Here is a 17306-nt window from a genome sequence, read left to right on the forward strand (position 1 = left end):
TCCTGTGTGGCATCCCCAAATGATGCTAGAGCTATTTATAGACTTATTTTCTAACCACAAGTACTGGTTTAAAACAAGCACATAAACACTTCCTGGGGCCTCAGAAAACCCAGCACCCCAGCACCGGCCACAGAACAAGGTTACTCTGGCATGAGCATACTCATGTCTATGTCCAGCCAGGGCGTAGCAGGCTGATTGCACCACCTCATTAGGTCTCTGTGTCCTGCTAATCATTCACATGCCCAGGGTCCTTTTTTGCATGCTTTGGTATGCAGAACAGGAGATATCTCCTCAGGGGAGCATGTTCCTGCTTAGAGGAAGTATCCTTCCTTGGGGCAGCTGTTACTAAGGAAGAACAGCATAGCCCTACAATTTCTAACCCTCCAAGAAGATGGCTCTTATCTTCCTAATGACAGGGATTGGGAGTGGGTTTTGGCCCTTCCACACTTTCTTCCATTGTTGGAAAGGTCTCTGGTGTGGTTGTCCTTCTCCTGCACCGGCTGGCAGAGCTGCCTGAGCTCTCACCTCGGGCTGATCAACCGTTGGGCTGGGGCATCTGCTTGTCCTGCTACACCTCCAGCCTCTCGAGCCCAGACAGACCCCAGGCACTTTGGGACCATGCACTAAGCAGACCCTCGCCTGGCGCATCACGGATGATAGGACCTCAGTCCAGCTTCCTGTCTCCTGTGCCTACCACTGATGACCTGAGTTCACTATGGCTTAAAGCACACCCTTTCCTAATGTTCACCAGGTAAGCTGTGAATCTGATGGTTTACAGATTAGCTCTTCAGGAGCTTGCATAGGTGCAAACACACGCGCACACATATATAGCAAGACATGTCATAAGATTTCTGAAGACACCTTTGTTTTTGACTTTACAGCTCAAGAGTTGCACAGATCTATCCAAATATAACCAACCCTCCCTGCACTTACTGCTCTTAGTTCTCTGATTAACCTGCAGCATTTTTTTGGTCATGTGTGAGCCCACAGTTTGTCCTTCTTGATTTTGGTGGATGCCCTTGCTAAATCATCCAGCCCTTCTTCACTGTGAAATCACACTCATTTGCCCTTCCTTACTCAGTCATGAATCTTCACTTCTTATCTATCTCCCCTTTCCAATATCTTTGCTGACATCTTTTGCTTTGGCAGTTGGCAACTTTCCAAGCTCTGGCCCCAGGCTTCTGACTGGAAATAAGATAAAATGGGTTCTCTTGAGCAAGAAACACCTGTCATTGAAACAGTTTTTTTCCTAGTAGATCACCATACCATCTACCCAGCTGTGATTTTCTCTAGTCTAGTCCCATGTGTTAAAAGACATGACATATTCAAAAATACAGCAATTCCCTAATTCCAAGGTACCAATCAGAATTCAGTCTGTTCCCTTCCCCCGTCCTACCCCTTTCACCCCTCATTCTCTTGTCTTCCCTCACCCTAGCAGGCAGAGCAGCTATATTAGGACCGATCTCACGGGGCAACGGCAGGAGGAAAGTGGATGGAGAAGAAACCAAGCTCAACAGGTAGCTGGGAGGAGCAAGGGAGTTTCATTCCCAGAGGTGGTACAATGACACGAACCAGTGCCAGAAAGAAAAGCACCAAGAGCCAGGGCAGTGAGCCATGCAGCTAGACCCCGCAACAAAATCTGCTTAGAGATACAGGGTCCAGCACAATGTACTAGTAAACCCTTCATGTTAAGGGAGAACTGGGCATTCACTGGGCAATGTTTACTCTGCAGATGAGATGTAAATACCCTAGAAGAGCTGGAGAACTTGATCAAAACATAATGGAATGGCGAGGGGGGACATGAGCTAAAGGACTTTGCTAGTGGACTCCTGGAAGCTGTAGGATTGAGAGCAGGAGCTGTGGGACACGGGATGGTGAGTGTGACCTGCTCAGCAGATAAGGCGCAAGATTAGGACTTACGTGGAGGGAAGGTAAAAAAGAGAGAGTCACAGTAGGGCTCAAGCAAGTACAAGGATGTCTGTGTGTCTAGAAATAGGCAATTCCTGGACAGTGTTATACCACAATGTGTGTGAAATACCACCCCAGCAATTAAGATGGATCACGCAGCCCAAGTTTATCTGGCCAAATAATAACAGCTTCCAACCGGGTGCTGGTTAATAACTTACACAGTGAAAAGCAAAAAGAAAAACCTTCGCCTCATGCAAAAGGGCCAGCACGTAGGCTGCCCCAACGCTGTTGTGCACAGACTCTTCAGCCTGAGCACTGCGGGAACTGGGACATCGCGCTGTGACAAGCACAGTGCTGTACACTGAAGGTCCAGACGGTGCAGGTAGCTTTCAGGCAAAAGTACCCAGACATCGGGGCAAACCTTCTCCTTTTTACCTCTCCAGGAATGTTTTATAAGAGCTTCTTAGTTTACCTTAAACACCCTGCTGCACAGCAACAAAACCTTTTATCAATTCGTGTATATGAAATGAATGTGCTAAGTTAGCACCATGTCCCATGGTGGCCTGTGTTCTGCACTTCTGGAAGGCAAATGCCCAGTCTTTCTCCTACACAATTCTAGAGCAAAATTTCCAACGAATTCTACAGGATGAAGATAGAACTAATACCCATCAGTGGTACTGAAGCAGAGTCCTGAAATGAACTACTACAGATGTGGTATTGTTGTCCACTATTTTGTCAAAAATGAAGTAATTTTCTCACTGTTTTTTGTTATTAAAAAAAAAAATAAAAAGGGAGGAGAAGGGTAAGACCATGTCACAACAACTGAGAAATTCATGAATATAGTCTCTTGAATATTTATTGTAATCGCAAAAGGAAAAAAAACCCTCCAACAAAAAATAAACAAATAAAATCCACTTGGTATACAGAATTCACATACAAACAGAATATCCAATGGAATACACAGTCTCTACTTCCACATATAATTAAAACTCTGCACGTGGATAAAACTTGTACTTCACGTTCAGACAAGAGCTCCCATGGATGTATGCAGAAGATTCACAACATTTGTCACCCAGCAGCATTTTAAACTAACATATTTTTTAGAACCACAGTCACTATATTGCAGTAATAGCTGGGGAAGGAGGGATGGATTGAGGCTCACCCCCTCACAAATGTATTCTAAGCAAGTACTTCAACTTTTCTTCAAGAAATATTCAGCAAGTAAGTTAGCTTGAGGGAGCCAAAACAGCTACATATTTTGAAGATAGCATTTGTTTTTGTTTATGTAATCACATGTCTATGAGCAATAATAAAAATACCAGGTAAAATTATCTGCCAGCCCTTGAACAGTCAGGTCACTTAGCAGTAAAAAAAATCTAGGTAATGCATCCTCAGTCCTGTGGCAGCCTGTATATCTATATTTAAGTTGTACCTCATATTATGACTGTTACTTTGTCTGCTGCTCAGCTGCAAAGACATCCAAAATTTTCTTTTTTTCATTAAGTAATCCTGAATCTCTCTCAAAACACATTTTCATTTCACTCTGATCTATTAAATTTTGCAGATGGTTTCATGGCATTATGGTATAGAAACAAGGAAGCATTTTTAAGAGCTGCTCAGGCCATAGCAAGTACTGTTGTGTGCTCCTTAATGCAACCTGGCTATTTTGCTTGCTCAGAGAAATTATTTGATGATATAGTAAAGGAAACTATGCTATTGTTTTCCAGCAGGCCTTAGAGTTTGGTTCTTTTCCTGATCAGGTTAATTAAAAAAAACCTTAAAAACTAAGTCAACTTTGTACATATTGTCACAAAAATGTATCAGATCAAACTCAAAAATCTACTTATGCACCTTTTAGCATGGTACTAATGAAAACAATTTGTTATGAAAATTGTTCAGCAAAAACTGTTACTCCCTTTGGCCCAGATTCAGTGGCCTGTCTCCATTTAGAAAATTCCCAGAGCACATGGCTTGTTCCTGTGAAACCAGAGATGCAGCAAGAATTAACAGAATTAGCTTCCTCTCTGCGGAGTCCCTCGGCACAGCTGGGAACCACTGGCAGTCCAGAGATTCAGGGTTTAAAGTCACAAATGTACTTAAGGGTTTTGCTGAATAGAGACAGGCTTACTCACATGCTTAAAGAATTATTAGAAATATGCAAGGCTAAAAAGAAAGGAAAAAGAAATGCTTGGATGTCTCCTTTTCATTTCATGGTTGGATTCTGGGCTGCATTTTGTTCCCATCTGTACTGCAACTTTACTGCTAACAGTGGGTTACTTGACACTGAGAGCGGGGTAACAGGTGAGTGAAGAGTCTGGGTCAGCATTTTTAGGAATATATCTTCTGCCTTTAGGTTCTAAAGAGAGTTAAGAAACTTAATGGACAGAGATTGATTAAGGTCACCATCCACTGTGCTGGACCGTTTTGACTGTGACCTGCAAACTGTTCCCAAAAATGTGGACTCAAGGCATCCACTGAAGCTCGCCAAGTCATCTGCAAGAGTCCTGGATACTCATATTCAATATTTCAGGTAAGTATTATATCTTAACTGTATCACACGAAGGAAAACATGTTCACATGATATTGTGCATTAGAGGCAGACAGAGCATATAACTGGTTCTTTTAGGAGTAAATAACTCTCTGTAAGTGCTGAGTGCCAGGAGGGTTCCTTTAATGCTCCTGGAGAACATGCTTTAAAAATCTAAGCAGATAGGATAGAAATGGCTACAAGTATCTTCTGGCTGAAAGCATTGCCCCACTACTGTCAATATAACATTATCATTTTCGAAAAGGACACTCACGATTCTAAAAGTAAAATTGACATGCACTTGCAGTAAACATACAGATATCTTTTATCATTATCTTACATATGAAAAATAGTTTAAATGACTTAAGAATAGAGTATTCTTACACTACACTGGTAAAGCATTTACTACATAAATTTTACTACAAGACACACACAGCTACTAGAAAACTTTTAAGCCACACAGGCATCATCAACAGCTTATCACACATACATGACACTTCTCCCTTTCACACAAGTTTATATACACTGAGTAAGTCATTAAATATTGCACTTATTGGCCCATGATCCCTCAGTTTTGAGGTATTCAAAAAATAGAAAACAAATCTATTTTTATAACATATTTTCATGCAACATTTAAGACATTTCAGTTCCACAAACACTAGTATATAAGTTACACATTCTGACAGTCCAACTGAACCACGACATAGCTGACATTATTGACAAAATATTAAATGAGAATTACAACACAAACAGATTTCATTTAACACCAGTTGCAGGTACATGTCAGGATTACTCAAGGAAATTTATCACTAAAAGTAGTCAAACAATCCCTGGCTTTTATTTCTGCATGTTACACATGATCCTGAATTTATGGGAAGGTTAGGATTTATGCTTCCCCCCCAAAATCGAATACCAGTTACCTTACACTATAAATGATGTGCCATTTACGCCTGCTGGAACTATGGATGATAATAATCCTACAGCCTGCAAATTTAATGCAGCTGATTTCTAGTGCTAATGAGAATTTCTGATTAAATTCCACTCTGGTATTTAGGGAAGGCTGCACTGAGCGTGAACAAGTAGCAGTGGGAACTGAATGAGTGTCAGAGACCTACTGCTGTATATGCATACTATACATGTGTAGTTGCAATTTTGGCTTAAATGAGCATCCATGTATAAACAAAGTTAAAAAAGAGGAAAAAAAAGAAAAAAGCTTAAATAACAAGGATGAAGTGCATTTTCCCCACTCATTTAATAAAGAAAACTGACAAAAAACATTCAAATTTTGAAACCAAGTTGCCTCTTGAATCGAGACCTTACAGATGAAGAACCTTAGAGAATTTGGAGTCAAACCGTACTGAAGAGACTACGTGCACAGATTAAATGCTGTAAATCAACAAAATTCATGCCCTCTGTTGGCATAAGTGAAGGTATGTTGCTTTACACCCCCTGAAGGTATGCCTATGAGGATTTACGTCCCCATGGTTTTATGCCGCAAAATCTGAAGGAGTCATGCTGAAGAAGAACTTGGCTTGTGTGCAGTATGTCTGCCTATGAAACTGGCCAAGGAGGAACTGTCCTGACAGCAGAACAGCTATTTAGTTGATGCCCTTAAAAAATGCCAGTCACAAAACTTGTCTCTCAGAAATGAATGCAGTAAAGAGTAGTTTGGGGGCAGATTGGTTTTTGAAGTTTTTTGGGTCTGTTTTGATATACAAGTACAGCATCATTTGTCTGCTGTTGAAGAAGCAAAGCTGTCATCATCAGATATAGAATTCGTACAATCATTTTTTTCCTAAAAAAACAATTGAACTCAAAGCATTCTCAAAGTTAGGATCAAACTCCAGCAGGCTTTGTGCACCAGAAAATAGCACTTCATTCCTAAAATAAAGAAGGTGCAGGCAGTACAGCTGGATATACAGAGCTGAGCAGACTGGGAAGAAAACCTAATTTTTCAGACTGATGCTCTGGAAAGGCCACATATATGTAGCTGCTCAGGTAGTTTCTCTATGCATACATTAAGGATAAGCACAAAGGAACAAACAGTCCCAGGTAACAGTCACGTACACAGCAGTTCAGAGAGAGAGTATTTTTTGTCAGAAAATCAGGCTAGCTTGTATGTATTTCAAACACCAAACAAATAGGTTTAAATAAATCAAACCAACAGTAAAGAACTGATAGAGTAACATGTTAATTGCGCTGTTAAGGACCAGGACATCTGTGTCCATCAACTCCGATCCGAATTGCCAACATGCATGTGCAGGTTCAGCTCTGCAGGGCTTGCTGGCTGCTGGTGGCAGGCCAGGCAGCACCGCCGGCGCCGGCACGGCCGCGCTCCCCGGGGCTCCCTGGGCATCTTCTCTGCGCTGGTTGGATCATGCAGCAAGCAAGGCACTGTCAGAGCATGACAAGGCTGGTGTACTAGCCATGCACCGGATTAGCCTGCCACTATAATAGTATTTATTAGTCTAGATCGTAACTCAGAAAATGGGTTGTGCGGTATTAGTTCAGCTGGCACTATGGAGCTCAGGACCCTCTGCCAAGAGGCGTCTAGTCTCTCAGAAATTTGACGTGCTCTATGTCTCACCTGCTGTATCTGACCAAACCTCAGCTGAAGTGGTGACCTGTGGCTGGCTCCCATGATGTTCAGTCCTATTTCTGTGGTGAGAGTGACAACAAATTAGTGCAAAGTGTACTGGGTTTTATCATGTGAGCGCTTTTCCACAGGGAATTGTGATGAGGCTGAAAACAGTTTTGGATATATTATCCCAGGTAGTCAATTTAATGATCCAGCCCTCTTGTATTGCTAAAATACGTCTTTTGCTAGCCTGGAACTTGCTCTTGACAGAACTGTGCTACAGCTGTGGTTAGATTAGAGATCTTACCAAATCCTGCTTCTGCCTTCTCCAACGACTAGCTTATAATCAGTGGCTATTAGATATGTGTGACTGCGTGTTTAAATCTTCATCTTGGTAAGGGATGAGATTTCTGAAAGTGTTCAGTATTGGGTAACCCTGTTTTCATTTAAGAAAATTGCTGTTCTACCACAGAAGTTGGTAGGAACAGAATTAGACTGACACAGACTGCTTTTGGAAATCCTCCCCTATCAAACAGACCAAGACATAATTTGAAGTAGAATTGAAAATCCCCATCCTGCTAGTTCCCCCAGAACTCACACTACAGTTTCAGAATGTTTGGGGAAGCGACAGTAAACTACTTCCAAAAAGACTGTGGTTTTGGGGTTTCTCTACAATAGCCAGGTTCCAGCTGAGAACTGAAAGGAGGGGTACTGAGATGGTGATTCTTCTTGTCTAAATCTGACCAAAATTTATAGCAAAACACTCAGGACTGCTGTGAAACACACAGCTGCAAAAGCCAACTTATTCAACCTATTCAATCTATTCAACCTGTCTTCCTTTTTTTTTCCTGTTGCAGACAGTTTGAGAAACGTCAACTTAGTCCTAAAGCCGGTCTAACAGGACCAATAACACAGTTAATGCTTTCTCAGTTATGACATTTAGTTAAAAAATGTCACTGTGACCCAAATAATGCAGTATACCACAGGGCACAGATGTAAGAAACTGCTGCTAATTACTAGAGTGAGTACTTTTTAGCATTGTGACATATGACTATTTTTAACATTTTACTAGAGAAAGAAGTGGTGGACTTTATTCTGCTGTCTTCACAACCTTTTGCTGATTTTATGGTTTTATTCAGTCTAACTCCAGAAATGTTGACAATTATTTATTACTCCTAAAACTTTTAAAAATCTTGTGAATTTCTGATTGTCTTGTCAAAAAAAGATATCCTCAGCAAAGTAAAAATGAGATCAAATTCCAACTCACTGACATCAGCAGCATCTCTATGATGGGTATGAGGTGAAACATGGGGCCTTTGTAGTCAGTGTAGTGATAGCTCTCAGGGACTGAATGGAAGATGAAATTCCTGAAAGCTTAAATACACAGGTTTGACAGCAACATGACAAGACAGTTTTTGGCTATGAATAACTGAGCATAATGGATTTGGCTTTGTCAGGGGTAATAGCAGAACTTTATTATCTAATGCAGGTAGAACTGAAAAGAGCTAGTCAGCCCTCCACCGGGGCAGGTCTTGGCAGGTTCTCTCTAGTGATGGATAAACGAAGTCCAGTTTCAGAAAGATACTAGGCATGGGGTTCCCAAGGAAATGTAAATATAGTTGCTATCTAAACAGGATGAAGTACCTAAGATCTCTGAGGATCTGGAGTGAACACCCATACTTAGCTGGAAACCCACACAAGTGTTCCTTGCTGTAAATCTGGGGGGTTTGGGCCCAGGAAGGCTGGAGGTTTGTCCTTCCTAACTCTGGCAGTTTCCAAGCAGTCACGGTGTGTAACATAAGTGAGCCCAGAATTGCCAAGGCATTATGCTCCAGGAAGTGTCCCTTGTACAAATGATCTGGACAGAATGAGCGATTAGCTCACTAGAGTAATATTTCTAAATTGATTTTCAGTCAGGAAAAAATATAAGTGGCTTCAGGAAGCTTATTCTGAAATATCTTGGCCACTACCCTAAGGATTCAAGCATATAATTTGAAACTGATGAAGCAAGAATCAATTCTAGGCAAATGTGGTCTGAGGACATGGCACCAGCTGAAGTAAGTGTAATGTAAAACAATAAAAAGAAAAGAGAAACTAAGAGCCATCCTGCATGCAAAAGCCAGATGCTAAAAAAGGATCATTGTCACAAACTAATGATAACATCTCTATATACATACTTGACCAGCTGCTGATGTAAAATAAAAGACTTTTCTCCCAAATAAATTAATAAGACAGTATAAATAAAGGCATATAGACCATTCATAAATACTCTGTTGGCAATAGAGCAGACTGGAGCTGCCTTTGCTGATGGCTGCATTAACAGCCACAGTTGGGTTGCTGAGGAGGGGGGGTGTCCTTTAGCCGTGTGTTCTGCTTGCCGGCAGTAATGGTGGGATCTGTCTCCAAACTTTCCGACATTTTGTCACAGATGATATCAACGAGTCGCTCAAATGTCTGCTTGACGTTAATGTTGTCCTTGGCACTTGTTTCAAAAAATTCAAAACCTAATAAAATAAACAACATGTTGGTTTGAAACATATTCCAATATCTCCAATAAATACACAGACCTCTCCTGGGGAAGGAAGAGTGGAGAGACACTCAGAAAGTAAACATGTAAGAGCACACACGATATTGCAATGATATTGCAAGAGCAGTTAAATTTGTAAAACAATCAGAGAAACTACATTAGAGTTATTTGCTTTATACCAAGCCAGCTAAAACCGTGATTGGCCCAAAACCACTCTCTTAAGCGTATTCTACTGTAAAATGGTTTCATCTCAAAATTGACAGCAGTTTGAGAGTACTATTATGTTTGAAATGCCCTATATGTCTGGCCATTGTGAAGGAACAATCTACTGTTTTCCATCTCTATTACATTCTGCTGAGCATTATTCTGCTGGAAACAGCCGTTTCCACTGTGTCATTAACCTGGTGCCAAAATAGAAAATTGCGTCTGGAAACAACCAGGTAAGAAAAACAAACAAGGCAAGGGAAGATTTCTGCAATGTGATATCTACTTAGAATAGAGGAACATCTGTTGGAACAAAGGCACACCCCCAAACCAAAACAACACATAAATAAATAAATGAGCAAAGATGCATACTTTTTTCTCCTTAATTCATTTATACAGAAGGACTTTTTAATCTATCCAAGCCCAATGTACTACCCCAAAGGTAAAAATTAGAGTCTATCTTAACCTAGAAGAGACACTGCAAGTCTGTAGGTAGCAGAGCCAGCTTTCCTGAGCTCTCTCCTCTGCCCCAGTTTGTCCCTTGTGTCTCCCATCTCCCGCAGCCGCCGGAGCCAGGTAGGCAGCTTGCTGCTCGGCCTGCAGTCCACCCACTTTCTGCCAGTGCTGGAGCTTCCCCTGTTCTTGCTTCCTTTGTGCCTCCTTTGTCTTTTTCTGTTTGTTTGGTTTTTAAGCCTTTTCTCCTGCACTCCATCTTATCCCACAGTTACCGCGTTGCTCTCACCCGAGGTTTCCTTGGTAATTTAAGACTTTCTGGTAATTCTGTCTTTCCAGTGCCTACGGGTTCAATATTAAGACAGTTTACAAAACATCTAATCCACTGGTAATCTTGCAGAAGTGGCTGAGCATCTGCAGAACTATTTTGATTCTTTCTGATTAGCTCTGTGTAACAATCTACAACAACCACGGTGTTTTGCTATGAGGAAAATGCCAGTCAGAAAATGCCAGTCACTTTAAACTCTTGGCAGAAAAGGAGAAAGCTTTTTTTTTTTTTTTTTTTTTTTTTTTTTTTTTTTTTGCATATGGTGTGTGTTTTCTAGTGAATGGGCTAATCTTTAATTTCAAAAGGCCACTTGAAAATTAAATGCAACTACTTAGATAACACTAGTACTGTGCATTCAATATGCCCTCTAAACAAGATATAATATGCACATTTAATCCAATAACTGCTTAACAAATAGCTTTTGCATGTCCAAATATTAGTGTAGATTTGCAGTAAATAATTATATTTAGCTTGGCATGATATCCCAGCATGTGCTAATAACCAGTGCAAAAACTAACTTAACTAACTTCTCTGTTCTAAATATTCTTAATGTTTTTGATTTACATAAAGTGTCTTGTGCTGAAATGCCACAAACTGCTAAATTGCTTAAATGTATAGGAGCTAACTAGAGACCAAAGTTAGTGTTTGTAGGTAGTTTAGATAATAAACCCTTAGAGATACAAACACTGTAAAGGGATTTATTCCTGCAACTTCCATTAATGTTGATGTGAGGTTAACCCTCCATATATTGACTTGAAAACTTTTCCTTTCTACATGTGTCTGGAAAGCAGAAAAAACATACATAATAAAAGACATAGTATACAGAAATCATATATTGGGAGATGATTTCAATCTGCATTTCAAACCAACTGTTTGTTTTAGTTTAGCAGGATTTATGCATCCTCTTCTTCATTTTAAAATAGAAGGAGAAAGTGGAAAGAAGGTGTAGCCCCACTTGCTGGTGGTTTTCAGGGCTCCTGTGGAGCTTCATGCCAGAGATGACTGTTCAGATGTGTTGGGGAGCGCCTGGGGGAAAGAATGGCCTCCCCCTTTGCAGCGCTCTGTGCTGGAGCTCGGCTGCAGCCCTGCAGTGTAGTGGTGCAGCCAGAGCTTTCCATAGCCGCTGGCATCTGCCCAGCAGGAACTGGAGGAAAGTGGCCACCCCAAAGAGGCTGATTTGGTTAGATTTGACTTCAGGATATGTCTACACTGGAATCCAAAAGGGTGACTGCAGGTCATTATCTAATTTAGACTTTGGAAGCAGTGTGAGCTGTGGCAGTCAGGCTGCCCTGACCCGGCTGGGAAGGTACTGGGCAGCTGTCTGTGCTTTTGTAAGCTGAAATCAGAACATTTGGATTGGGAAGTAGATATAACTTCAGTAAGATGGCGTAAAATCAAGCGTTACTCCCTTGACTGCTGGGAACATCACTCTGTATTTACAGTACAAACAAGTCACAACGGCGAAAGAATATCATTATTACTCTCTAGATAACAGTTTTCTAGTCTGACCATAATCCAGTAATGTCACCGCCCACGATCCCATGAGTAATAAGAAGCACTGATTCCTTGTTCCCATTCCATATTTGAGCTCTTTTCCTTCTCAAATAAATAAACAGAGATGAAAACTGAGTATGAAATCAAAGGAGGGCCCACTGCCTTCAAATTTGCCTAACACAGCAAGGATGTTTCTCTGGTAAATATTGCCTTCCCTGCCAGCTTCAACGCCTTGCAAGCAGAGAAAGATCTTAGTGTACAAGTAGTAGTGATCTGATGTGTGGAAAAGCAATAGCATAAGCACTACTCCCTCACTGCTTAGGGCAATGGAGACAGACTGAGGAGAAGGAGGTGGATGCAAGCAGGACTGGGAGGCAGAAGGGTTGAGGGGCAACAAGGGGACCGCTCAGGACCGGAACACCACAGCATGGAGAAAACGGAAGGAAGAAGAATAAATCTAAAAGATGTTTCTGACGGGAGCAGGTTTTACTGGGAAGACAGAATAACTGGCACAGGAGCTACATAATGAATGATAGGTAAGACAGGTAGATAAGATATCTGAACAGAGAAAAGCAGAAAGTGAAAGGAAAGAAGTCACAAAGAAGAGAGCAGACAGATGTCAGGAAAGAATCTAACACAGGCAGGAGCAAGAAAACAGGTCCTCTGCCACAGTGAGGAGGTACTGCGTAAGAACAGCACGAAAACTAAGAAGCTCCCATTGTATCAGTAAAACAGGGGCCTATAGAATGTCAAGCAGAGAGCCATATTTATTCAAATATAGTAAAAATACACAGTACAGCTGTGTCAAAATCTATGGAGTTTGTGTACGATGTTGACATAAGAAGGAAATTGTAGTCACGGTAGTGATGTGGCTGCGTATCAAGTTGTGCCTGTGTACGCACCACGTCCACTTAATGATTAATTCCCTGGGTGGTCCAGGAACCCTCCCAGCTAGTCCCTGGACAGATGAGACAATGCACTGATTTGAGACAATGGACTGACCCGAGAGAAGATAATTGACCGAACCCCTAGCTGCCTTCCTAGGGAAGCATTTGAGTAATTCTTACAGGAGATCTCCAGGTGGGATTTTTCTGATAGTCCTGAAAATTCCCCCAGGCAGCCCCTGCTGTGGGAGGTCAGCTGATAGGCACTATATATATGCTTAAATGCACTGATTAATATCCTGGCTGGAGAACCTGGGCACCCCAGCATGTTCTCCCTTGCCCCTCTGCACAGTTCCTGCTGCAGGATGGACTGAACTGTACTCAGGTAAGGTGGTTGTAAATGGTCAGTAGAAACTGGTCCTGTAGATGCAGAAATGGTCATATAGGACAGTCTTTTGTACATAGTTAAGACAGATAAGAGATGTTTTGTGCACAGTTTAAAAATATCAATATCACTAACTCTGCCCGTGAATGTCTGTGCAACAGGTTCAGAGAGATAGAGGTTGTATTTCCTCGAGGAGTGTGTCTGGAATAAGTACTTCAGTAAAAAACTAGAAAGAGATACAAACTCCTGAATTCTGGTTGTTTTTCACTTTGTTATGAATGTTTTGCAGAGCTTTTTGCCAGTGACCTCTCCCGTCCTCCTGACTCATCTGGCAAATATTTTATTAATAGAGCTTAGACCCCGTGCTTCCAAAATGCCTGTGTATGAGGGCCTCAGACCTATGCCTTTTAATGATGTCTTCAGGTTTTTTTCCAGTGTTTGCTATTAACTGAGAGGAAGATTTTCCATGTGAGTATGAGACTGAAGTGAGGTGAATCCCTTGCAGTTATCATGACAGCAGAGCTCAAAAAACACCATGTTGCCACCATGATCTGTACTTCAAACGTGGATGAGACGGGGTAGAGCAGATTACTGCAAAGATATGACAAAGCTCAAGAGGCAGGTGGGTAGATAAGGCAGAACACAGCTGAAACTGAGAAAACCCCAAATTATTAAAGTGCTACCTGAGCGTGAACATTGTGTGTGGAAGATGCATCAAGCTGTTCTCATTTATCTCCCTTTTTTGTGTCTCTTTCACTTTCCCTTCTGCTCTCCTTTCACCTGTGTGTCTCTTTCTGTATCTACCTTCTCCCCTCTAGCGCTGATTCAAATCACAGCAGCCCTGGCAGAGCCCTGCCACAGCAGGATGGCCCTGTGCACAAGGTGAGCTACAGCCAGCAATCCCATGAAATGCCTCCGGACAGGGTCCTCTCTCCCCCCTGCATCATTTGCCTGCTGAGGCCACGTTTCACAAGAACAAGCCAGATCTGGACATAATCCTTATTCTTCCCCTTCCCTGGAGAATGAACTCCCTTTCTATCCCATGGCACCTTGAAGTCTGACATGGTGAGGAGAGAAAACAGCCAAGGCCTTTCAGCATGTGGGAGATAGGGATTAAGGCTCCAGAGCACAAGATAGTCCAGGTTTACAGAACTGATCTGGATACTATTTTAGCTTCTCTGCAACTTCAGAAGAAGGAGTGGGGCATTCCCACTGCCATTGTTTGCTCCTTGTTCTCACAAAGAAAAAGCAGTTTAGATAGCCACCCTGAAACAAATAAACAGCCTGAATTACTGACTTCATTCCCTCTCTGTCTTGCACTTGTGCTGGCTCCGCAGATGCTCCTTCATCAGTGCTCATTATTGCTGGTTTATGCCTGCTTTCAAAAAATAAGGAAGAAAAAAACAGAAAGGAGAGCCATATGCAGAGAAGAACATTCTGCACCCTCTCATCTTCCAAGACAATATGACACCAAAAGGACACACTAACTAACACATTTTAAGCACATTTCCAAGCCAAGTCACATACAGGCAAGAGCTATGTTAATGTTGCACCAGCTGATCAGGAATACCTTGTGGTTTCAGAGTGTTTGTCCACAACTAAGACAATTTTATTTATCTCCCCTGACTGTTAGGCTGTGTTTAACAGATGTCCGCAAAGCCATGTTCTCCCAACAGCTATCTTTCCTCAAAGACAAGCTTGAACTGTGACTGTTAGTACTGCCCTTACCAGCAACCTCTTCAATCTGGTATTTTGAGGAGTGAAAGGAAGACTGCAACATCAGAGCAAGAAGCAGCTGCAGGAAGCTGTTCTCTTTGTAATGCCATGGTATATGAAACGCAAAGGTTAGGAAGCTGTGGGATAGAATCATTTAACAATGTAATAGTGCAAAAAGCAGTGGAGCTAACGATGCCCATTTTCTTGTGTTTGCAACCTGTGGTCAGTTTTGGGGTGGGCACTGACAGACACTTATCTTCTTGCCTGCAGCAAATTCTCTAACATCTAATAAGGTTTGTGTTCACATTGCAGGCTTTCTCTCACTCAAGGCAACTACAGCTCCCCTGCTCAGCTGCCACTTCCTCAGAACTTTTAATATCTCTGAGACCTGTAGCCATCTCGCAAAAAGAGAGACAGATATAGGGACACATGGCAGGGTTGCAAAGGTCTTCCTTCCTAGGAAACCAGACTGAAAGTAGCTTGTGACCACTGTTGTTTTCCAGAGGACTTCCTGCACCTGCAGCCATGCTAGATCTGGTGACAGTGTGTTCTGCTTTTCAGGCTGGCTGAGCGGGAGCTATGCTGTCCAGAAAAGGCCAAGTGCTGGACAGTGTTGAGAAAAGTATTAAAAGAACATTATGCCCCACCTAGCTAATAGGCAGAACTTCTCAGCAGAGAGAAGTGCTTTAGCACCATTCTAGACAGAGCTAATATAGTCACTGTTAATAGAAATGCTAAGATATTTATCCTCCTTTTAGGGTGGCCAAACTGAGAAAAAAAAGCTAAAGGAAGACACTCAGTTATGACAGAATGCACAGATTTGAGGGGCAATTACTGGGTACGGTCTAGTAAATGCTTTTTTTTCAGTCTTTCAGGACAAAAGTTTTCCACATAAATTCCAGTTGTACTGACTTTGATTGTGGCTTCCAGATACTTTATGAAATAGGGCATTTGAGGAAAAAATTACATTTGTGACAAAGAAATTTTTTCTTGTTTATTTACAGGAGACATTTGGTGAGCAAAAAACTTGCTTCGCTTTGTCATCAAGTAACTTTCCTGTAATGCAGCTCAGAGTCCATGGAAGTAATGGGCAATTCTCCCCCGTAAAAAAACATCCTGTGGATAGGTGCTTTTGAGCCTTTAATCACTTTGCCAATACTCTGTGTCTGTTATGACTAAAGCAAAGACTTTGTGTTTGCCAGTGCTGTCAGTCTGGCTCCTTCCTCTGGCAGTAACATTTGCCTTTTTAAAAGAGCTAAAAAATGGCGAAGGATGAAAATATGCAAAAGGCCTGTTCCTGCACAACCCAATTATTTTCACTTTTAACACAAAGTTGAAAGTAACCATATGCCAGTGTTCTTGAAGCTGCTGGCGGCCCTGCCTTCCTCCCGCAGGCCTCCAGCCAGCACGGAGACAACGCAGAACTCTGCGTTCTAGCGAGCCGTGAGCTGAGGTCCCAGGTCCCACTTCATCCCAGACTCAGATGTCAAAGCTACAGCCCTAAAAATGTCTCCTTGGTTGCTGCCTAAACTCATGGATGCCTAACATCCAGCGTTTGTGCCCCAAGGACCTATAGATAAGCGACGGTTCACCCTTGCTTTACACTGCAGAGTTGCTCTCTTATACTCAAGCCCTGGTAGGATTCAGAAACCAGTCAGATGTTTTCCTGCCCAATTTTACCAGCAGGCCTAATCTTGTGGGCCCGGTCAGATCACACATAAGTGAATGGGTGCTGAATTACACGCTGTATAAGCATACGGCACTGAAAAACGCTCTGCTTTCAGGCTTACTGGGATTCTAAATAGATTTAATTTGAAGAAATCTAATCACTGCTGAATCTTGTTTCTCTCTGGCGTGTCCTCAGCAGTGTTATTATGTGTATGCCTGAGCCAATAATGAAATGAAAATAAAATAAGCAAGGCTGGCTGATTTTGGTTGGAAGTGAGAAATTTTCTTTCTGCTTTTGGTAGGGCTGATTTTTCAAAGCACTGAGAATCAAGAGAAAGAAAGAAAGATAAGGATGAAAATAAAGACTCTGAGGAAGAAAAGGTCCAAAGGAAGCGAGAAAAGAGAAGATACAGAGAGGAGAAGAACCCCCCCCTCAAAACAAAACCCATGCAAAATGATGTGTGTGTTAAAAGCTGAGGGATAAAGTGACCACCTTTGTGAGCGACAAGCTGCGGAGGCATGCTGAAGATCAGGGCATTGCTGAGGCCGAGGCACCTAGTGCTCCCAGCCCTCCTAGGCGCCCAGAACCCAGTGCGAGAGTCGGCTTCTGTCTCCCCTTGCTGAAGCGTTCTCC

The 17306-nt window shown here is 42.1% G+C and overlaps 1 protein-coding gene across 1 annotated transcript in view; it reads right to left on the reverse strand.

Moving 5' to 3' along the window:
• Positions 1 to 2746: 2746 nt before the first annotated feature.
• Positions 2747 to 17306, reverse strand: part of LOC135324645 (ras-related protein Rab-3C) — a 139691-nt gene continuing 125131 nt past the window's right edge. Inside the window, exon 5 of the mRNA XM_064501299.1 lies at positions 2747 to 9517. Within this exon, the coding sequence (XP_064357369.1) occupies positions 9330 to 9517 (188 nt within the window). The 3' untranslated portion in view covers positions 2747 to 9329. The remainder of the gene's footprint in view (positions 9518 to 17306) is intronic.

Source organism: Dromaius novaehollandiae, chromosome Z (genome assembly GCF_036370855.1).
Source record: "Dromaius novaehollandiae isolate bDroNov1 chromosome Z, bDroNov1.hap1, whole genome shotgun sequence".
In the NCBI taxonomy this organism is placed as follows: domain Eukaryota; kingdom Metazoa; phylum Chordata; class Aves; order Casuariiformes; family Dromaiidae; genus Dromaius; species Dromaius novaehollandiae.